This window comes from Peromyscus maniculatus, chromosome 3, assembly GCF_049852395.1.
Source record: "Peromyscus maniculatus bairdii isolate BWxNUB_F1_BW_parent chromosome 3, HU_Pman_BW_mat_3.1, whole genome shotgun sequence".
In the NCBI taxonomy this organism is placed as follows: domain Eukaryota; kingdom Metazoa; phylum Chordata; class Mammalia; order Rodentia; family Cricetidae; genus Peromyscus; species Peromyscus maniculatus.
Window position 1 is genome coordinate 59991682 of NC_134854.1, and position 23840 is coordinate 60015521.

The following is a 23840-nucleotide window of genomic DNA, read 5'->3' on the forward strand; positions in this document are numbered from 1 at the left end:
AGGCCACAGCTTCTACCTTAACTGACTGGACCACAGTCCTAGAAATGACATGTACAGACAAGTGAAAGTGTGAAGCGTTGTCCTGTAAGGAGACCTTGAGTTGAGCCCAAGAGGCAGTATGGCCGGGTCCAGTGACACACCTTCACGCCCGGCACTCAAGCGGCAGGAGCAGGTGGGTGTCTGAGATCAAAGCCAACTTGGACTGCACAGCAAGTCCCAGGTCCGCCAGGGGCTACATAATGAGACCTTGTTCTAATATCGTCCCCCTCCCAAGAACGTGCTGAAGTTAGTTTGGTGGGCTAGCGGCATAGGTTAAATTTACCTCACCTTGGCAGTGACAGTGACGTCCTAGACGAAAATGGTGTCTGGGTGCAGAGATAAGGACAGGGCAGCGGTTGACAGCTGGCTTTGAAGCACTTGAGGCATGGTTTCCTTGGCATCAGTCTTGTGGCAAGGTAACAAATCACCCTCAAATTCAGATTGGAGTTGACAGTCAGCACTGATTTTCTCTAGCAGTGTGCTGGGGTTGGGGGGGAGGGGCGGTTCGGGACTGGGGTCTCTTCTGATACCAAGTCAAAAATGTCAGGTTCCAGTCCTCATTCTGGGTTGGGCTGGAGGGTCCTCTTCCAGAGTGGTGCACTCTCTGGTGCTGGTGGCTTGTGGCGACCTCAGTTTCTCCCTGAGTCTCTCCGCAGAGAGGAGTAGACCTGGCAGCTTCTCCCCCAGATCGAGTGAGCCAGTGGAACAGGGCAGGGGCTGCAATGCCTTTGGACCTTCCTTTTGGAAGCGGTCCACTGTCACTCTCGCCACACTCTATTCCTTAGAAACGAGCTGTAAGTTCAACCCACGTTCGAGAGCAGGGGAACTAAGTTTCACATTTTCAAGAGGGGAATGTCGAAGAATCTGGGAACAGATTGTGAAACCTACACACTGTCCTGTCTGTTCTAAAAAGGGGGAGTGAGGCTAACATTTGGAAAGGGAAAAACATGCTCCTCTCCCACCCCATCCCCATAGTGTCTAAGGCAGATCAAGCTGGTCGTCGTCGTTGTCGTGGTGCTGAAGACAAATTGAAGTGAGATCTACCCAGTGTGGTGATCAAGCCACTGATGATGATAGATTCAGTGGAGGGCCCTGAGATTGGGGGAGAGGCGGGGCAGGATGATGAGCACAGGAGGAGAGAGACCAAGCATGTCAGAATGGGGAGTGGGGTGGGGGAGCCGATTCGGTTCTGAGAATTCAAGGGGAGATTCCTAAGGAGTGGAAAATGCACAGCCAAGACCCAGATTGAAACCTCTCACCAAAGAGACCCCACCTTGAGGGCCAGGCTGGGGGGTGCGGGGCTGTGGTTTGGAGAAGTGAGGACAAGAAGTGAGGCAGACAGACCTGCAGCATGAGGGGGAGGGAAGGAAGAGCTGCTTCCTGGTGGAAGGAGAGAACCTGGAGCCATCCAGAGCCCTCAGGTGCCGGGGTTGGAAGAGAGAGAGAGAGAGCGGTGTTGAGAACGAAAGCGTTTTGCCTGCAGGGTTGTGAAGGAGACGGCATTTTTAAGTGGAGTAGAACAACTTTGGAAATTGGATATCACATCTGCACAGATGCTCGATTTTTTTAGATTGCTCAAGATTGGGAGGACAAGTGGCTGGCATTCTGGAAGTTCCTTTCTTTGACCTTGACATCTTCTGTCTCCCTGATTCCTTTTAGAGCCTCCGTGCATCCCAGGGATGGTGTCCTCTACTGGAGGGTTTCTGCCTCACTTAACTTTCGGGAGCCTTTTAACTGTAAGTGAAATCTGTTTACCGTCTTACGTTTTCTTTTCTTTTTTTTTCCTTCCACTTCCTTCCTGCTCCTGGCTGTTCTCCACTCTTGTGGACATGTGTTTATTACATGTCGGCGTGCTCAGGTACGTGCACCACGGCACTCGTGGAGGTCAGAGAACAGCTTGTGGCCGTTGGTTCTCTCCTCCTCCTGAGTGAGTCAGATCGTGCTCCCAGCCATCTCACCATCTCACCAGCCCGGCTCTGCCTTTCCCCTCCCTCCTGGTGACTGCCTTTTTTAATGCCTGTATGCAAGACTGTCCTTTCTTTCTTAGCTCCCACGTTAAGCAGGATTCTCTTAAGTTTCTGCTAACTAAACTTGGAATTTATACATAACAAACAGGATTAAAATGACTGTCATGTAAATGGTAAATTGAGATCATACTTAATACTCTCCCATGCCTGTACATCTATATAATGCATAATCAGTTTTCACATTAGGAAGAGACTTTGTAGGTCTTCATATGGAACGTAGAATATTCTGAGATTTCAATAAAGATTTGAAGGTAAACGAAAGAAACAAGGACGTTTACAGATTAAACATCAAGATCCCCCTAAATTGTGTCTGCATTTCCTCTACTGTGTGGTGTAATGGTTATTTTCCTGTTGCTTTTCTTTCAAGAACAAGATTTTAGGTCTGCTAAATACCTAAGAGACACTAAACCAGAATGGTAATAATTACTATGGCTCCAAATGAAAGAGTTTTGTTTTGTTTGATGATGTCATCGTCTCTGTTGTTTCGAGTTAGAATCTTACGTAGCCCAGGTTGGCATGAACTCACTGTAGCTGAGGTTGGCCTTGCTGAACCTCATCCTCTTGTTTCCCATTTCCCGGGCGCTGGCTTTACAGGTGTGCACCATCATTCCTAAAGAGCGGTCTGTACACCCGGGCATGAAGGAACTGTTGTTGATAAGTCCCTTTTAAGACAAAACTGTCTGATTGTCGGATTGTGGCCAGTGTCGTCTTGAAGTCAGTAGGGCAGCCTTACGGGAATGGATCTGGTATGGCAGCGTACGTGGGGGAAAGCATGGGAAGAGGTAGAAAGGGCCAGGAGTGAGAAGAAACCGCAGAAATGGAGGACCGAGAGACCCTCCTCTGTGTAGCCCAGGCGAGAAGCGACAGGGGGCATGGAAAGGCTGCAAACCGTGCTGACTGCAAACTGCAGGTAGTTCTTAGTTTTCCTTAAATAGACACCAAGCTTCTTCCATGTGTTCACGGTGTAAGAGAGAGAAAGGCAGAGAGAACAGGAACAGGAGTGTTCACCTCGGGAGATCTAAGTAGATTTATAAACATCCATCCTGCTGTACTTGGGCAGTTGACAACAAGTCTATAGTTAGTTGACTTTTTTTCTCCCTTTTCCTGTTACTTTTCTTTTTTTCTTGTCCTTGCTTCTTTTTCTATACATTTTCTCTTTGGATTTCAGCAGATGTAGAAACTTCTTAGATCATTTATTCCATTCCCAGTACCTACACTCTACACCTACACTCTCAGGAAATATTGTCACCCTCCAAGCCCCTCTGATTCCGGAATCTTCTGGAAAATACTCTTAGCACTGGGCTTCTAGGACGTCTGATATTAATATTCATTTGCAAATTTGATATCCAAACTGGTAGCTCCTTAGAAGAAAGGGGTAAGACTGACTTACTTGAGCAGCCTTACATGTAATATGTTAGTGAACAAGGGCATGCATGTTTTTTTCCTCCATGTGCACACAGCCAGAATAGCAGTGGCACTGAGGGCTGGAGATGTGTGACTGGAGAGCTAGAGTGCACATGATGTAAAGTGTCTGGGGTTGACTGAAGTTGAGTGACAGACTTGCTTAGCTGAAGTGTTCTGAGGCAGATGTGTCAGGGATGGTTTGGGAACCAGAAACTAGATGCAGTGCTGTGTAGTGACTACTTGCTGACTATCCTGGTCAGGTGTACACTGCATCCTCATGTCCATCCTGGTCAGGTGTACGCTGCATCCTCATGTCCATCCTGGTCAGGTGTACACTGCATCCTCATGCCCAGCCTGGTCAGGTGTACACTGCATCCTCATGTCCATCCTGGTCAGGTGTACACTGCATCCTCATGTCCAGCCTAGTCAGGTGTACATTGCATCCTCATGTCCAGCCTGGTCAGGTGTACACTGCATCCTCATGTCCATCCTGGTCAGGTATACACTGCATCCTCATGTCCATCCTGGTCAGGTGTACACTGCATCCTCATGCCCATCCTGGTCAGGTGTACGCTGCATCCTCATGTCCATCCTGGTCAGGTGTACACTGCATCCTCATGTCCATCCTGGTCAGGTGTACACTGCATCCTCATATCCATCCTGGTCAGGTGTACACTGCATCCTCATGTCCATCCTGGTCAGGTGTACACTGCATCCTCATGCTCAGCATGGTCAAGTGTACACTGCATCCTCATGTCCATCCTGGTCAGGTGTACACTGCATTCTCATGCTCAGCATGGTCAGGCAGTTTGTAGTTAACTTTTTGGGGTAGTCTAGACATTCTGAGGTTTGTCTGGAGTCTTCTAGAAAAATCACTGCTCATCTCATGGGGGAGAAACAGGGAAGCATTTCCAAGGCACCATGTGACAGACTGTAGCGGTCGGGACTCGCAGAGCTTGGAGCTTGTGGCAGGAAAGTCGTGAGGAATGAGGTTGGAGAGGGCCTACCTAGAGCGCTGATGGCTGTGGGGAATTGTGGGAAGTTTTAAATTCAAAGGACTGGTACAGGTTGGCTAGAAAACTTGAAAAGATAGTGACTCCTTGTGTGGCTTTAGAAAGAGCAAGGAGGGACAGGAGAGGAAATGGACTGTTGCCCAGTAACCAGGGCATGGTATAGGTGGAAGACAGGGAACTGAAGGAGTCGAAGTCTGAACTTCTCTGAAAGAATGGCCTATTATCTGGGAGCTAGAACTACATCATGATTGTTTTCTTAAACCAGTGTTAAAATACAATATGCATCTTTACATGCACAGGTGGCATCACGTACCATACGTCTCCTGCAGTGGAGACATTATGCATATTAAATAGCTCTCCCTTAAGATGAGTCAACCCTTTGGTGATGGGCCTACACTTTGTCTTCAAAGTTCGTATGTGTCTTAGCATGTATCAGAGTTCACCTCAGTATTTTTTTGAGACAGATTCTTATTATGTGGTCTACACTGGCCCAGAACTCACCATCCTCCTGCCTCAGTCCTGCACCTGCTGGAGTCACAGCTGTGTTTTGGAAGGTTGCCCTGTTGTCCAGCAAATGTATCCACTCCTCATGACATGAAACAGTTCTTACTTAGTACTTAAGCCTTTAAGAACATAACCAGGGGCTGGAGCGGTGGCTCAGCAGTTAGGAGCACTTGCTGCTCTTGCAGAGGACGCAGGTTTGATTCCCAGCACCCACATAGTGGCTCACAACCAATTCCAGAGTACCCAGTACCAGCTGTGATCACTATAGGCATCAGGCACACACGTGGCGTACATACGTAAATGCAGGAAAGATACTTATACACATACAAAACAGATGAATCATAAAAAAATTAGAAATCAAAACAGCATCAGACCTTTGCTCCAGATGGAGAATTGGTTGTATATAACTAATTCAATTCACAGCCTTTGTTCTGTTGTGTGATATTTTTGTCCAATTTAGTTCTGATTTAACTGTCAGAACAAAGTTGATAGATTTGTAGGATAGATTTAAGAAGGAAACTGCCTTTAAAAAAAAAAGAAATCTAAGAGGTTCTGTTAGTCACAGATAGAAAAGAGACACCCCCCCAAAAAAAAACCCCACTCATTTTAAGGCTCTCCACAGACAAAATATTATTCAAGTAATCTCCATTTGAAGCCAAAAGCTGTAATCTGAGAATTGCTATGTTGAAAGGTTGCTTTTTGCTTTTTTTTTTTTTTAAATCTCTCTCTGGGTCCCTACATATTGTGCCAGTGAAAACTGTTTCTCTTTGAAGATATAAGAGTGATGAGCATGAAATCCACGGCTGTTGGAGTGGGCAGTCCTGAGAGAGTACCCAGAGCCTTCCCTGAGCCGTGGTTGCTCTACCCAGGGCCTCTGGGAGGAAGCCGGGCCTTTGGTATCTTTTGCAGCTGGCTTTGTCTGCCTGTCTCTGTTCAGTGTGTTGCTTTGGAACCCGTGAGAGGCCTGCTGGTTGAGAGTTTTATCGTCATCACGTGGCCAGTTGTCAGAGAGAACCGAGGTCTGAAGCTCATGTTGATTTTAGAGAGTTATTCTCGGGAGCCCTTTTTGGAAGGAGATAAAAGGCAGAAGGAGTACCAGCAGCCAGGTTCAGTCTTGATGTGGATGCTTTGGAAAATGATAAGTGGTTCTGTGGGACCATCCAAGGGAATCAGATTACAGTCTACTGTAAAGGTGAAAACAACTAACAGTCTATGAAAGGGAAGTCAGATGTCCTCAGGTCTCCCTCCAAGCAGTCATGGAGAAGAGATGAGGGTTTTCTCTCCACTCTCTCTGTTCTCTAAGATGGAGGCTGTAAAATCTCTAATCCGTCAGTGGTTCATACAGTTCAGTTTCGAAGTGACTAACAGATACAGACTGATTTAAGGTGGCTGTCTTGTTGAGACTGAACAGCTTTTAAAACAGCTAGTTATTACCTCTGGTGAAGGCTGTAACAGCAGCTAGGTATGTTCAAGTCTCTGGTGAAAATCTTTTCATCTTGAAAGTTATAGACAAAGAAGGGCATTTGACCATAGCCAAGGGATAGAAACTTTAGTCACATGGACACGTGCTGCTGTTTTATCCAAATGTAAAGGAATGAAGGGTGCACATGCCATGGCAAAGGATATTTTTATAGTATGCAACTTGTATGACTCTCTGAGTCAGGTGAGTGGGTGATTCTAGGCAGAAAAAAACAGTTTTCAGCAAGAAGTGAGAATCCATATTGAGAACAGGATTGTGAGGCCAAGAATACACCCGGGCAAGGGGAAGATTCTAGAAGGAGGAGACTGGGTGACTAGATGGTGGTGGGTCCAAAAGCCTGTGGAGAGAAGGCATTTATCTTAAAGGACTTGACTGGAGCCCAACAGGAAAGAATTTCTCTCTCCTCCCAGACTTGAGACTTGATCAGCCTGGGTCAGGGAGAGTTGAACCAACTCCAGGGGGGATAGCTGGCCAGAGGGGTTCAGAAGAGTCCCCTGTATGTTAGGTCTAGCCTAATAACTGAGTACTGTGAGGTTATTGCGCTTAAAACATACAGACAGATGCATGCTAGTCAGTTTTTTGGTGTATTCAAACAAATTCTCAGTCTGTTCCTGCAGAGCACCAAGTAGGTGTTCTTACTAGCAGATGAGAGAGCGGAAAATGTCTTCATAGATTTCATTTCCTGTGTATTTAATTAAGATAGGGTGACAGAACCCAAGTGTGAAACCTTCCCTAGGGGGCTGGCAGGAAGGTGCTGTATTTTGCACAGCCTTCTGCCCATAGATAAAGTTACTCATTGGCATTTCTCACAACACCGCCGGTTTGGCTCCCTTAACCACAGTGGGCCAGGAGGGCCAGAACTGAAGTGCATGCATCCATTGGGGATGGGAGGCCAGTGTGAGAGGCAGAATGGAGTGTCTGCAGCTCTAGAGATAATCGGTGTGTGGTGTGCAGGATGGCTGTGGTCTTGCGACCGCACACCGAGTACAGCTCTGTGTGCATGGGTTTCGGGAATTCTAGTTTGCCTCAGCACTGACTTTCAGTATCTGCGTCATCATTAGCTTTCTTGAAACCCAGTCGGCTTTGTAGTTTCAATTGGAGAAGGCATTGTTTTTGAGAGAAGGTCACGCCTCAGCTAATACTCAAAAATCAATGTATTTAGTCACATGCTAGACAACAGGATATTTACCTGGGTGTGACATGACTGCTTTCGTGTGTGTGTGTGTGTGTGTGTGTGTGTGTGTGTGTGTGTGTGTGGATACAAAGGGATTGCTGGGCCGGGGAGGTCAGTCAGTAGAGTGCTTGCTGAACAAGCATTGGGATCTGAGTTCAGTACCCAGGATCCATGTGAAAAGTCGGGTGTGGTGTAGTGGTCCACACCGAATCCCAGCCTAGAGTGGTGGAAACTGCTATTACAGATCCGCAGGCTTCACTGGCCAGCCTACTTTACTTGGTAAGCAAGCCCCAAAGCAATGAGAGACTGTATTTCCAAACACGAGGTAGTTGGTGGCGGCCTGAAGAAGGACATTTGAGGCCGACCCCCGGCCTTCACACACATGCACACCCAGTGTGGAAGCAAAGCGGTGCGGCTTTGCTCTTGCGTTGGCTGACCTCGAGGGGCAGGTGGAGAAGCGCTACCTACCGTTTGGTGGTTGACAACTCCGGGGTTACAGTGGAGCCCTGATCCGCTTCAGATCCTGGTGTTGACGTGGACCAAATGTTTACCTTTGGGAAGGTTCTCCTGCACCTTCAGAGTATCCACAGCTGGCCCATGCCAACAGGAAGTTTGTCCCGTGCCTTAGGGTGCCAGAGGCCCAAGCAGACAGTGGCTTAAAGGGCCCAGAAGCCCCCGTTACAGACGACTCCTTCGTTAAAAACAGCAGAACCAGCAGCACCTCTGTGAACTCGGTCCTGTCTGGGAGTCCCGGGATTGTGACGCGGTTGGAACTTCCTTGTTAGAGATAAGGGTTGAGGCGTTCTCTGTGTGGAGAGGTCACCCAGACTGCATGGCACTGCCGGAGGCAAGCCTGAAAAACAGGGCAGAGCTAGAACAAAAACAAGTAGTTAAACTGACAGTAACTCGACCCATCCATTCTTCTAACGCACACAGGTTGGGCCAGTTAGCTGTACCTGTCTAGGTCTCGTCTCCCCTGGTTCACCTCAGGAGCCGTGTTGATGGTTGACTGTCACATTTGCCTGGTTTATAAACATTTGAAGGTTTCAAGAAAAGTGAATAAAACTAATAAATAATAATTTAACAAATTAGAAGTGGCAGAAATGGCTCAGTGGCTAAGCGTACTTTCCACAGAGAAGACGCTATGGGATTGCTCCAGTTCCTTTTTCTAGATCCCAAGTACCGACCCTGGCCTAGAGCCATATATGGAAGGGGATTCTGGGAAATGTAGTTCCTTATAACCAAGCTAGTCCCAGCACAAAACCCCACATTTATGCAGTGAAATACATTCTTGTACTTACTGTTGTTTTGGAAACTGGGAAAGACATGTAGAATTATTTATGTTTAAAACTATTTGAAAAGTTTGTTGCTATGTCAAATAAATTAGCAAATATTTAACTTGATTATATAATTGTTTTCTCTCAGTACCTTATCTCTTTCTGAAACGGCACCATAGCTTTAAAAACGGAACTGATTTGATCATATCCTCGTCTCCTGAACGCGTTCTTGTAATTTGACGCTGTTTGAATCTCATTATGCAAGATTTTCTAAAATTACCCTGTATAGTGCCATCTAGTGGTAGATGATTTACTTGATTTTGGACAGTAGTTCATATTTTACTTTTTGATAAATCATTCATTTCATTTCTAATCACGCTTCATTTATTAGACATATTTAAAGGGGCTGTTTAAAAAAAATCACATAGTTACAAAAGGAAAAAGAGCTAGAGAAGGAAAAAAAAACAGAAGGCTTTTTTATCTCCAGATTTTCTTGTGCGGCGATGAACGCACACAGAGCTAAGCTAGTTGCCCTTTGTTTACCTGACAACAGTTTGAACATAGGCATAAAATCATTTTTTGTTTATGAAAGTCATATACTTGTTTCCAAAGTATGATCTAAGGGACATGCCGCAGCTTTGGAATCAGGCATGCACAGCCCGGTGTTCTGGCCATTTTGTATGTAGCAACTCATCAGCTAGCCACAGACTTTGATTTCTCGTGATAGAATTTACCTTTGCTGCATACCCGCACCCTGTGTGCGTAGCCCCTCCACCTTCTGATGGTGATGATAATTACATTTCGCATAACGCTCAGCATTTCCATCGGAAGGACTTGGAACACATTATTCACAGCGGAGTGGTAGAATCCGTGGTTTCTCTCCAGCATACCTCTTTGTTTGTTTGTTTGCTTTTAATTAATGATTGTGTTTGGAGGCATTGTTTGTCTAGATGAACTTAGCAGTCTACTCATTCCTGAACTCCTCCCCAGACTTAGCTAACTACATCTAAAATGGTATCTGTGGTCCCGTGAAACAGACACTTGGTGTTCTGTGGTGACCAAGTCACTTGGGAATAGCAGTTGCTAGCCAGCACTCGGCCTCCCTCTCTGGCCCAGTAGTCTTTTCCCCAGTAGCTGTGGTGTCTTTGTTGCCTCCAAGAAAGATTGTGGGCCTTGGAGTCTGGCCCTCTCGGTGTGGCTAAGGGCTCTCTGATCAGGAGCTTAGTCAGGCATGCTGAGTGTTCTGCAAGGCCAGAGGCACTAGTCACCTTTGCTAGTAACTTGTCGTAGACGAGTAGAACGGGAGAATTTTCTAGGATTGCAGTACAAAAGAAATCATTCACAAGACAGGGACAGACTTATTAAAATCTTGTTTGAAGCAAACAAAAAGTAGATTAATGTAGCTCCCTGGGTAGGTAGCTTCTTTCGGTCTGGTCAGGAAATGACGAAGAAGACGTGCATGATGGTGAGTCTACCTTGTCTGCCTTTGCTTGGTTTGATCCAGCAGTACCTGAGATGTTACTCTGGGGATCATCAGCATTACCGTGTGTAAGGGGAACAGGAGAGCATGGGAGTCTGCTTTAGTTACAGCAGAACTGTTCAAGACACAGAGGCTGTCATTCTCCATGGCGAGCACTAGGGGGCCACAAAGGCCCGACTCTGGATAGGTTTCTCATTGGGAAGAAAGGACAAATCCTAGGGAAACAGCACTGAGCGACAGCAGAAAGAGGCCGGTATTTCATAACGTAATGAGGAACGGTCTGAACATTCCTCCGGACACGATTTCTCTGTTCGTGCAGGTTGCTGTTTGTAAATAAGATGAGCTAGGTAGTCTGGTTAGGATAGCCTCTGCTTTTTAGAATGGTACGCATGGTGCTTCCTTGTTGAACCGCTGGATCCAGGCCTGATTTTTATGCACAGATGTTGGATGTCTGATGGACCAAAGTCTCTGTATTCCTCCAGTCCATTGTGTTAATTGAAAACAAATATTTTCATAAAAAGCAGTTTGGGCCACAGGCATTCTAATAAGAATCTTCTGGTTAACTGTCGACTATTATTTCCAGCTCAAGCTTGTCCATCCTCGGCTAAGTCATTGTTTCTGCAAATGGTTGTTGAATGTCTTTGGCCTGTGGGCCCTGCTAGCTAGATATTGGATACCAAGGCACATGCTTTCTATGTAACCGTGTCTTTTCCCAGTTCCCCCATCTCTACTGGTAACGTGCATTCCTGCCCCCCCCCCCCCCCCCCCCCCGTGTTGTACCGTTTTGCTTTTAAAGGTGAATCAGCATGATGTGATGTCCTAATTCTCTTGATTTCAGAGTCGGCCCCTTACTCACTGCTCCGCCTCTGCTACCCTGGCCCCCGTATTATCTAGTCCACACTCCACTGATTTCAGTCCTTCCCGTTTCCCTTTCTTTTTTTTTTTTTTTTTTTTTTTTGGTTTTTTCGAGACAGGGTTTCTCTGTGTAGCTTTGCGCCTTTCCTGGAACTCGCTTTGGAGACCAGGCTGGCCTCGAACTCACAGAGATCCGCCCACCTCTGCCTCCCGAGTGCTGGGATTAAAGGCGTGCGCCACCACCGCCCGGCCCGTTTCCCTTTCTTAACATTCTAAATGTGTGTGTTGTTGCTGACGGACGGGTGGTCTTTTATTTCCGTGTTCCCTGGTAGAGCCCAGTGTAGTGGTAAACGAAGGGGAATACTGTCCTTGCACCCTCATACCTTTCTTGTCCCCTCCCCCTCCCCCTCCTTCCTTTCCCTCACACCTCTCCTCCTCCTCCTCCTCCTCACCCCTCCCCCTCCCCTTTCTGCTGTGTCATTTCTGAAAGGAGCCTTGAAGGTAGCCCAGTTGGTAAGGTGTTCGGCAAGGCTTGGATTCAGTCCCCAGAACCAAAGCCAGGATGGTGGTTTAGGCTTGTATTCCAGTGCTGGGGAGGGAATCGGGCAGATTCCTAGGGCTTGCTGGCCATTAAGAGACCCTGTCCCTGGAAAGGTATGAAGACAGGCACTGGAAGTTGTCCTCTGATGGTCACACACATGGACCTGCTCACACACACACAGCACACGTACATACACATAACAGATACGCAGATTTTCACAATGAGTTTCCTGGGTGCTTTGGCATTTTATTTGTCTTCAGTATTTTATTTACCATTGTTTCATATAAACCCATAATTTCTGGGAGGCAGATCGCCTAACTTCTCCTCATGGTTTTGAAGGCTGGTTTGGCTTTTAGGAATTTTAGGTCAAACTCCTTGAAAGACTCCATAGAGATTTTAATTAAAGTCAGTGAGTCCAAGTTCAGGGAAGGGACTATTGACCCTTTCACCCACCAAGAAAGAGTAGATTCCTTCATTTGTTCAGCTTGTGAATTTTTCCTATAAAACTCTTGAAGGTTTTGTTGTTAGACTTATTTTTAGAAAGTGTATAGGTTAAGCTGGGAGATGGTGGTACATTCCTTATAATCCTGGCCCTCAAAAGTCAAAGGCAGGTGGATCTCTAAGTTTGAGGTCAGCCTGGTCTACAGACTGAGTTCCAGGACAGTCAGGGATACACAGAGAAACCCTGACTTGAAAAACCAAAACCCAAAAAGAAGAAAGTGTATAGTCTCAACAGTCATGTTAAGTCTAAGGTTTTCCTAGTATATGAAACGGCTTTTGGCTTAAATTAATGAGTTGCTATTTTTTGTATGTTGATCTTATATCCAAGAATATTGATGAACTTAGATTTTTATTCTAATAGTCTCTCTTTATAATTCTTGCTATAGAAGCAGTTAACGCTGGGTGGTGTGGTGCACACCTTTAATCCCAGCACTCAGGAGGCAGAGGCAGGTGGATCTCTGTGAGTTTGAGGCCAGCTTGGTCTACAGAGCAAGTTATAGGACAGCTAGGACTGTTACACAGAGAAACCTTGTCTTGAAAAACAAACAAACAAAAAACTTGTATTGCATTATTAAATAATCATCTTTGTTGCATTTTCTAGCTGTTAAAGGAAATACTTCCTTTAATAGCTGTGAATTTGTTGTAGTTTTTAAATGACACTAACCATGTCTTTTCTGTTCTACCACGTCAACTTTTATTTTTTAAATATGAAGGTAGTTTAAGAATGACTAAAACTATTTATTGTTCTTTAAGGACTTAGTTAACCCCAGATACATATTCTGCTCACTTCCACAAACCTTGATGAGACAGTCACCCTCTTGCCTAGCAGTGCTTGGTAACTCTGACTTCTGTTTGATGGATGTGTCTGTGGTATTAGGAGGAATGCATGTGAATTCTGAATTCTTGGTGTGATACTGCAACTGCGTTCCTTAGGAGGCCTCACTCTGCAAAATGGGTGTCTGACTTTTTTGGGAATTCTGAAAACTGGCCAGGACCACTAGAGGACACACTGTTGTTTGTTTGCATCTTGAGGCTTCTAAACCAGAAGGTCATGTGTCCCCACCCCTAAGATTTCCTTTGCTCAGTTACTGTCTTGACGCCAGAGAGAATAGCTTGTAGACAGACATGTGGACTTCTCCTCCCACAGTACCTAAAACTTTATTCCGTTCCTCTGAGTCCTCTGCTGGCACACTGTACTTTTGTTCATGGGCAGGTGGCTGTGTGTGTGTGGCCTTTGGTAATTGGGTAGCTCACAATGTGGTTTGAAATCCCACACGGGCAGTGTACAGGATGTCCAAACAAAACACAGAAAGGCAGTGTTCACTGGAGCTGCCTGACCTTTGCAGTGTTCTCCACTCCAAGTTCTGATTTTTAACCATTAATAGAAGAGTTATACTTCACTAACTATAGACAATATAAAATTGAACGTAAGATAGTGTAATGTACTATCTTTTTTTTTTTTTTTAAAGTCCTATCTTTATCTATCTGTACTTTTCTTGAGACAAGTTTTTATTGTATAGACTTGACTGGTTTGGAATTCACTGTATAGACCAGGCTGGTCTTGAACTCATGAATGCTGGGATTAAAGGCATGTACCCATATGCCTAGCATGATATATCGTAATTAATATATGCTAATCTCAAAATGATTATTCTACCAAAAACTTGTACTGTCCAGCAGGTAAGTATTTACTATTAAGAGTTGGATACCAGCATCCAGTCTGGTTAAATTCCCTGGCCATGAAATTGACCAGCTCAGTGGTGAAGTGTGAGGGACAGTTCTGAAGACCCCTGTGTTCCGTTTATATGATGATCGTCTAGAAAAGGTATTTTTCAGGTAAGTACCGGGGTAAGTCAGACTTACCCTGAGACTTACTTCCCAGCATCCCTAGGAACAGCTTTGTAATCAGTGTTGTTGTTTTCTTTATCTGTCAGGGAATGTGGAGCCGAGGTACAGTTGAAGTAGTCCCCTGGCTTGTAGATCTGTGTGCGATGTTCCTTTCTCACCAGTCTCTGGGAACACCTGCCAGAAAGCCCTTTAGCTGGCTTTTCCAAAACACTTTAATTTTCAAAATAGTAATTAAAGAACTCTCAGTGATGGGGTTGACAAAGCCCTCCAGGCCTTTCAGTGTTGCTAGGGAGATGCAGCTGGAGTGTATCTGTGTCTCAGGCGAGCCGTGTGGACAGGGCTTGCACAAAGAGGCGAGAGGGCTGTTTGTGTCTTTCTGGAGGAAGGGAGGGTCCTTGTGGACAACACAGAATTAAATTCTTAGTTACCCTTCCTCAGTGGAAAAATCACCACCATGCTTCCCTCTTTCCCATTTTATTCTGGAACTGATGGGCCAGTATCTGCACATTTCAGGCCAAAAGTTAAAATAAGTTTATAAAAAATAAATTTGAAGCCTTGTTTGAAGCCTTCTATTAAAGGAAAGTTGTAGAATTAGGCATTCTGTCGGGCCGAGTTGGCTACTGCATTTGATTTGGGGCTTTCTAGTTGCTAAAGTGAGAAAAGGAAAGCACACAATTGCATGGTTGGTGTGTGTTGACAACCAGAAGCCCATAAACATCTGCAGAAACCAAACATTTCCTGGAACTAAACTCAAGCAGAAATGGGTCACGTGGACCTTTGTTTAAAGAGTCTAGTGAAAAATACCTTCAACCACAGTTACATAACAGGTCCAGGAGCACAGCCCATGTGACCCGGGTTCTCTAGGAGGTGACCAGGGGGCCCAGTGTGTGTCCTAGGCACGAGGCAGGGGAGCGGAAAGAGCTCGGGGACCCGAGGCCAGGGCCTGTGCTGTTTGGAAATTACGAGAGTGAGCTAAGACAGTCACCATTGTTAACGGACCATCTGGTGGTTTTTCTGTGGGATCTGAGATGCTGTCGGGGTGGCTTTTCCATAGCATCCCTTCCTCCTCACTCCTCCGACAGTGACTCCAGTGCAGAGACTGTGTTACAGTGATTCATGGGAAGCACTGAAGGAAGCAGAGAACATTTCTTATGGAACCATAAGGGCTGGCCTTTGCCTTCACAGAAGTCTACTTCACTTCTGAGTAAAGGGTAGCAATAGAATTTTAGTCTTTGAAAGCGTGTACTCGTTCATTTTTTTTCATTTAGGTTTTTGTAATGAAGTATCGTAACCATTCATAACTAATGTGATAGGGCAGAAACAGCCCCCCTCCCTTGTGAGGGACAGCTGTAGCCAACTGCCCATCTGAAAGAGTGTGATCCTAGAAGGATGGTTTCCTTTTAGGAACATGCCCTCTCAGGTTGACTAGGCATGGTGATTTGAATGAGAATAGCCCCCACAGGCTCATATATTTGAATGTCAGTCATTTAAAAAACGTACTAGTCCTAAAAATGTACCTGAGGCTAAATTGAGTTTTGGATGAATGGTGTTGGCAGAGGAGATTTTAAGACACACTTAGGAGATTGCCGTGAATCTCAGAGATTTTGAACTTCAGACTTTTGAACAGTTTTGAGACTATGGGAACTTTTGAAATCATACTGACACCTTTTTGTATTATGATATGCTACAACTTACAGGGACCAGGGAGTGGAATGTGGTAGTTTTAATAAGAATGGCCCCTATAGGCTCATATATTTAAATGCTAGTCACCAGGGAGTGGCACTATTTGAAAGAATTAGGAGATGTGGCCTTGTTGAAGTGTGTCACTGAGGGTAGTAGGCTTTGAGCTTTCAGAAGCCCATGCTAAGTTCATGTCTTCCCCTCTGCCAAGGATCAGGATGTATCTCTCAGATACTTCCCAGCACCATGCATTCTGCCGCGCTTCCCACCATGATGATGACCTAAACCAAGTTGCCTTGGTCATGGTGTCTCTTCATAGCAAATAGAACAGTGACTAAGACAATAGGGTACGGTACTGGCTGGTCTTATGTGTCAACTTGACACAAGCTAGAGCTACCAGAGCAAGGAGCTTCAGTTGAGGAAATGCCTTCATGCCCTCTGTAAGGCATTTTCTTAGTTAGTGACCAATGGGGGAAGGCCCAGGCCATCCCTGGCATGGTGGTCCTGGGTTCTATAAGAAGGCTGGTTGAGTAAACCATGGGAAGCAAGCTAGTGATAAACCATGGGAAGCAAGCTAGTGAGCAGCTCCCCTCCATGGCCTCTGCATCAGCTCCCGCCTCTGGGATCCTGCCCTGTTGGAGTTCCTGTCCTGACTGCCTTCAGTGATGAGCAGCAGTGCTGAAGTGTAAGCCCAATAAACTCTTTCCTCCCCAACTTGTTTTTTGGTCATGGTGTTTTGTCGAAGCACTAGAAACCCTAAATAAGATCAGTTGGTATCAGTGTCGTGGGGTATTGCTGTGATAGACCTGACCATGTTTGGGGGATTGTGGGAGGACTTTGAAACTTTGGGCTGGAAGAACTATTGAATTCTGTGGCATGTTCTGTGGGAACTTGGAAGATAATCTTAAGAGCAGTGCAGAAGATGGAGGCCTGGATTGTGAAATTCCAGAGCGAAGTTTAAAGACTCTATAATAGCCATTTGTTATTTTGAATTAAGATCCTGTGATTCTGGTTAGCTGGGGCTGAAGAATCAGCTGTGATTAACAAGATACCAGAACTACTAAAGCAAAAATTTTGCTTTGCTGGGATAGTTGATGCTAGTCAGCTGGAGCTAATAAGTTAGCAGCGATGAAGAAGAGACCAGCATCACTGAAGTGAAACCTGCTGGTGTTTCCCGAGAGCACAGAAAAGCTGTCTTCCAGAGGCGGCCAAGGTTATACCTTGTGTGGCAGATGAACTTGTTAATAATGTGTAAGCATCACCCACGCAATAATGGTTTTGAAGGCATGAAGGGGTCATGGAGAGCAGCAGAGGATTCGCACTGTGAGAGGCCAGGAGAGGCCATTGGTGAAGATGCAGCCTCAGTAGCAGCTGAAGCCCTGTGATTGAAGGGGTCATGCAGAGAAGCTGAGGCTTGGCACCATGAAGAGGGCCTAGGAGAGGCTATTGGTGAAAGCGCAGCCCAGCTGCAGCCGAGACCCTAGCATTTTGGAGACGCCGGTACCATGGGATGACCACCAAGAACAGCAGCAGCTGTGGAGTGGAGCCGGCTGGAGCTTAGAAGACAAACTTGTGTGTGCTGCAGAGGGCAGAGCCGGAGAAGGGACCCAAGCCTTTGGAGGAGCCTGGAAGATTTCGAGTGAATCCGGACAGTGAGTTAGTTATACTGTTGGAGTTCAGTTTTGCTTGGTTCAGATTGTGTCAGTACCCTGGTTCTCCCTCATGAAGAAGGTATTTAATTTTGATTTTTTAAAGGAGCCCACAACCGAAAGACTTGAACTTTGAAGAGAGATTGGATATGTTAAAGAATCTGAAATTGTAATGTCTGAATTGGTAAAGACTGTGGGACTTTTAAAATTACGGTTCTAATGTGAGATCTTGGGGATGAATAAGAAAGGAAGGGATGTGACTTAATAGTGATGTGTTTGTGTGTCAAGTTGACAAGGGTCAGTTGTACTGACTGTGTTTCTGTGTCAGCTTGACATGAGCTAGAGTCATCAGAGGAAGGAGCTTTGAGGATGAGATCCAGCTGTAAGGCGTCTAGGGATCAGTGGGGAGGGCCCAGTCCATGGTGGGTGGTGCCAGCCTTGGACTGCTGGTCCTGGGTTCTATAAGAAGGTGGGCTGAACAAGCTAGGAGAAGCAAGCCAGTAAGCAGCTCCCCTCCATGGCCCTGCATCAGCTCCTTCCTCCAGGTTCCTGCCCTGCTTGAGTTCCTGTCCTGACTTCCTTCAGTGATGAACAGCAGTGTTGAAATGTAAGCCCAGTAAAAACCCTTTCTTCCCCAACTTTCTTTTTGGTCATGGTGTTTTGTCAAAATGATAGAAACCCTAAGTAAGGTACATTAACTCAAAAAAAAAAAAAAAAAAAAAAGAAAAAAAACCTCTAGCCTGCCTTATATTTCTCATACAGATGTTAAATACCAGCTGCCCACAAATGGTAAAACATGAGTAATAATTTCTGCTACTTGGGGCCGTATCATGCCTAGCCAGCAATGTGAGGGAATGTGCTAATGTGATTTAGGGGGGCATCATGGGTAGCTTTCAAGTGTGGTGATGCTGTTGACTGAACTCAGAACCTTGTGTAACCAGCCAGTATATCCCCCGGGGACAGGTCTGAAGACCCCAGTGTATTGTTTATATGATAAGCTGCTGGAAAAATGTCTCTCAGATAAGTACCTGAAAAAGTCATTTTCCTCCTGAGACTCCCAATGTGGAGTGACTAGAGAGAACTTTGTATTAACCAACTGTATGCTGAGCTGTAGACCCTGCCCTTGGCTTTCTGAGTCAAGGGTCTTAACTATCTGAATTCAAGCTGCCTTTTGAACTTACTGAAAGTCCTCCTCTGCCTGCCTCCTGAGTGCTGGGATTACAGGTGTGTCTGCTACACACAGCCAAAGTGTGGTTTGTTTTAGATTAAAGGGGCTAATGTGGGTTAAGTACCTAGCACAGTTTATGGATAATGGCTACACCTAGACTTCTCTTCTAGGTTTTTGTTTTGTAGTGTTTCTGGGACTTGAACCTAGGGCTACATAAGTGCTGGTCATGAGCTACAATACTATCCTTGCATTTAGTTTTTATGCTACATCATTTACATGTGTATTTCTAGGTCTTTGGGATCTATGTTTCCTATCCTGGTTTTATCAGTATGGATTTATATTGATATTTAAGGAAAACAATGGCATGTTGATGTGTTTGTGTGTGTGTGCTTTTTTTGAGGTAGGGTCTCTGTATTATGTAGCTCTGGTTGTCCTGGAACTCACTCTGTAGACCAGGCTGACCTTGACCTCAGAGATTCACCTGTTTCCCGGGTGCTGCGATTAAAGGTGTGCACCACTATGTGGTGGTATTGTGTTCCCCAAAATATTGTGTACCTTAATAAACTTACCTGGGGTCAGAGAACAGACAAGCCACTAGTTAGGCAGTGATAGCACACGCCTTTAATCCTAGCATTCCAGAGACAGAAATTCCTCTGGATCTCTGTGAGTTCAAGGCCACATTGGAAATAGCCAAGCATGGTGACACATGCCTTTAATCCCAGAAAGCCAGCCTTTAATCCCAGGGAGTGGTGGTAGAAAGCAAAAAGATACATAAGGCGTGAGGACCAGAAACTAGAAGATTTTGGCTGGTTGAGCATTCAGGCTTTTGAGCAGTAATTCAGCTGAGACCCATTCCGGATGAGGACTCAGAGGCCTCCAGTCTGAGGAGACAGACCAGCTGAGGATCCGGCGAGGTGAGATAGCTGTGGCTTGTTCTGTCTCTCTGATCTACCAGCATGGACCCCAATAACTGACCTCAGGTTTGATTTTATTAATAAGAACTTTTAAGATTCCTGCTATACCACTATGCCCAGCTGATGAAGTCCACTGTCCTTCTGTAGAGTCCATTGAGAACAAGCAGAGGCTTACAGTCTGGGGACTGGAGAGGTGCAGTATTAAAAGGCGGGGTTGCACACGAAGTTGTTGAGTTAGGCCGTTGTTACACCTGTGAAGCCTGGAAGAGCCTGGTGAGAAGAGAGCAGCCCCCGGGAGACTCGCCCTCTCCCGCCATCCAGGTTTATGGTCTGTCTACACGCTGTGCTGTCTCCTCTCCCCAGCATGGAACAGTCAGGGCTCCAGTGGAGCTCGGGAAGGTTTTCAGAGGTGGGCTCTCGAAAGGCACACAGATAAACAAATGCAGCAAAATAGGGAGGATTTGGAGACGAGCGCAGCGGGCGGCCACTGGGGTAGGAGCCTGTGAGGCCATCTCTGATAGGAAGGCCTGGCGTGGTGGAGGGAGCAGACCCACAGAGCTGAGAAAGCCCTAGGCAGAGGAGCCTGGGAGGTGGGAGGCCAGGGCCACTCAGGCCTTGGAGTCCTTAAGGCTCAGGAGACAGTGGGAGCGTCATGGAAGCTTTGGAAAGTTCCAAGGCAGAAAAAGGACAGTGTTGAGTTTGTGGTGTGCTAAGGTGTGATCTGGTGAGTGGATTAGAGGGACAAGGATGGAAAAACACATCAGGCAAAAAGAGAGCCTCTGTGAAAAGTCTTTAGGCTGAAGCATTGACAGTTCCAAGTTAAACATGGAGCAGAGCTCAGCCTCCATTTAACAGACCACGCCTTGAGCCTGACAGGTCCCCAGCAGGTGCGAAGAGGGTGTTCCTGTTAGTGTCAGTGGAGGAGGATCAGCTGACGGGGTCAGTGTTTTCAGGTGACTGACAGGAAATCAGGCTTTAAAAAGCATCTGTGAAAAACTTAAAATAATGAGAGCACGCTAATTTTTTTTTCCACGAAAAAAAAACATCAGGGAGACCAGTGTGAGAAGACAATTCTGTTAGTGGAAACAGTGGCAGTACATTACAGTGCACACCCAATCTGTGATCTTTTCAGTGTGCACGTGTGTAAAGACAGCTTTACAATTTTGATTGAACATATTCAGTCACTTTCCTATTTTAAAAATAAGCCCGAAGTTTCGGTCCAGCTTATCAGTCAATAATTCCATCATTCTCTGTCTCGCCTCTCCTCTATTCTGTTCCCCCTTGCCCTCCCTTTGTCCCTCCATCTTTGAGACAGGACTTCTCTCTGGTCCCAGATAGTCCTAGATTTCCCGTGTAGCTCAAGCTGGCCTCCAGACCATGGCAGTCCTCCTACCTTGGCCTCTCACTTCCCTCGGTTATAGATACACACCGCGGTGCCCAGCTTCAGTCTTTGAATTGTTTCCCCCCAGACTGGGGAGCTTAATCAGTGGTTCGAGCCCCGGCTCTTCTTGCAGAGGACTCGGTTTCGATTCCCAGCACCCACATGGTGGCTCACAACTGTCTGTGACTCCAGTTCCAGGGGACCTGATGCCCTCACACAGATGTGAATGTAGGCAAAACACCAATACACGTAAAATAAAAATAAATGAATAAATGTTCCCCCTCCTTTTGAATCAAAAGCATCTCCAGTTGTAGGGCTAGGGACAGCAGATTTTATCTAATGAAGGGTCGTTAGATTGGTAAAAGGTGACCAGGGTGTGCTGCAGGATGTGTATATTTTATTGTGCCGTCCTAGGCTTGTGCTGGAAGGGATGTCTTAACACAGAACGTAATAAGTACAAAAGGTGGTCCTGTCCTGTCACCCACCATTCCAAGATGACGACTTAACTTGCTCTGAGCGCGCACACTCTAAAAAACACAGAAGGAAAGGAATGAAAGCAGGCTGATTTCTGGTCTCCTGATGGTTTTGTCCTGATGTAACAGTTTCTTTTCTCCCACAGGCCTTCTGTTGCTTCTGCGGGTAGAAGACTTGGGCCAGCTAGAGTCTGCAGTGTCTCTGCCTTCTGACCTGCCCTCGCTGAGTACTGGTTTACAGGAGGGTTTGAGCACAGCTCAGAGCCACTGGTGAGTAGATGCCACCCCACCCTCCCACCTGCTTCTTGTACAGCTTTTTAACAAATATAGCGCACATATGTGCGCGCACACACACAATGCAGACTCTTAGAACTTCGAGGTTTGAAAACACAGTGCACTTTAATTGGGTTCTTTAAATTTTTGCTACTGGGAAATAATGGCGATTTTATAATGGGTGTAAATGAAGGGATTTTGAGGGAAGGTAACTAACTCACTGATCAAAGTAATGGAAACACTTTCCTTACATAATAGTTACTCTCTAAAAGCAGCTTACATGCTTACATGCAGGTATTGACATGTTTAAAGCATTCTCCTTGGCGCTGTGTTTCTCTGTGCTATTAAGATGCAAATGTGTAGGCGAGGCAGCTGCTGTAACACTGGACAGGTCAGCTGTGGCTGCCTGAGTGAGGTCTCTCCTTTGGAGTGGGCTTGGGTTGACGGAGATCCATGGAGTCTGGCGGACACCGTGCTGACAGTTGTCTTAGAAAATAATGGCTGTGTCATGCTCACGTAGACAGGATGCCAGAGTCTTTCTGGACTTGTTTCTTCATCACAGGGAGCAGGCGGAAGGACCCTGGCCTCTGCAGTTAAAGCACAGCCAGTTATCAGATAGCAGTGACTTCCCAGAAGAGATGGTTTCTTCTCTTCCCTTCTTGGAAGCTTTTTTGACAAAGCTCGTAAAGCACGAGGCCGCCTTAGAGTTTTTGGACCCTAGTTAACAGTGAAGAGTGGGTGTTTGAGACAGTCCTCCTTTCATTGGGGGGCTTTAATTTGGGTCAGAACAATGTTCTCCAGGATGATAGCCACGTGGCCACATGCAGCTCCTGAGCACTGAGATGGTAGTGCTATTTGAGATGTGCTCTGCATAAGATATACACTGTGCCAAGTATTGACTAGAAAAAGACCATACAGTAGGTCATGATGGCGCACGCCTTTAGTCCCAGCACTTGGGAGGCACAGGCAGGCGGATCTCTGAGTTCCAGGCCAGCCTGGTCTACAGAGTGAGTTTCAGTATGGTCAGGACTACATAAAGAGACCTTGTCTGAAAAAAATAAAATATAAAACAAAACAATAAAAACCCCACAATATTTAAATTTTTCATGAATAATAATAGTTGAAATAACCTTTTTGATACATTGAATTAAATAAAACATTAAAATTTCACTCTTTCCCACTTCTTACCCTGTGACAGGTAGATATTTCTCTTTTCCTACCTCCTTTTTCTTTTCTTTTTAAGGTAGGATTTTACTATGTAGTCCAGGCTATCTTTCAGATCTCTTGCCTTAGACTCTTGAGTGCTGGATTACAGGCATGTGTCACCATGCCTGGATTAGAAAATTTTAAATGATTTGTACCTTGACTTTATCTGCCTATCTCTTTTTGTTCTTATCTACTTAAGGCAGGGTTTTTGCTGTTTGTTTGTCTCTGTCTATTTAAGTCAGGGTTTTGCTGTGTATCCCAGACTAGCCTGGAATTCATGGGAATCCTCCTGCCTCAGCCTCCCAAGTGCTAGACTACAGTCTTGACCACCATGCTCAGCTTTGAATTGTTTCTTTTTTGACAGGCTTGTCTTTTGTCGTCATGTATGGTCATTCTTAATCCTCCATTCTTTAGTTTAGTTTCCTACTCCTTCAGCTTTCTTGTCTGTATGGATAATCCTATAATCTACATTGTTTGACGAAGATGATGATTGCCAAGTGTCACCATGTGCCAAACAATATCCTAGGTGCTCCTGGCACAGTAGCAAGCAAAACTGTATTTGTGGAACATTCTAGATACAGATACAGAACAAATAAATGGGTGAAATTGGTTTTATGATACAGCATGAACTTTAGAGAACTGCCAGGCAGGCAAAGGTTGGGGACTCAGTGTCATGTGGGGTGATTTCAGGAGGGCTTCCTTCACTGAAAGGGGGGCTCCTGGACAGAGACTTGAAGACAGCAGAGGAGTCCCATGGGACAGGAACGGCAGAAAGAGGGGATGCAAATGTAGAGATCTTAGGATACAAGCATGCCTGGTTTAAGCATGCCTGGTTTGTCTGAACAGGAGGGAGAGGCTGGTGAGCAGAGCGGGACAAGGACGGGTAGGTAGTTCATCGCGGAAGCGGTGCTTACACTGAGAGTCCTGCTTCCCATGAGATGAAGAGGAATTGG

At 45.8% G+C, this 23840-nt stretch overlaps 1 protein-coding gene across 1 annotated transcript in view; it reads left to right on the forward strand.

The window, feature by feature from the left end:
- The window catches only part of LOC102911807 (uncharacterized), a 153613-nt gene that overhangs the window by 18335 nt on the left and 111438 nt on the right, over positions 1-23840 (forward strand). The window contains exons 2-3 of the mRNA XM_076565983.1: positions 1699-1775; positions 21555-21678. Of these exons, the coding sequence (XP_076422098.1) occupies positions 1699-1775; positions 21555-21678 (201 nt within the window). The remainder of the gene's footprint in view (positions 1-1698; positions 1776-21554; positions 21679-23840) is intronic.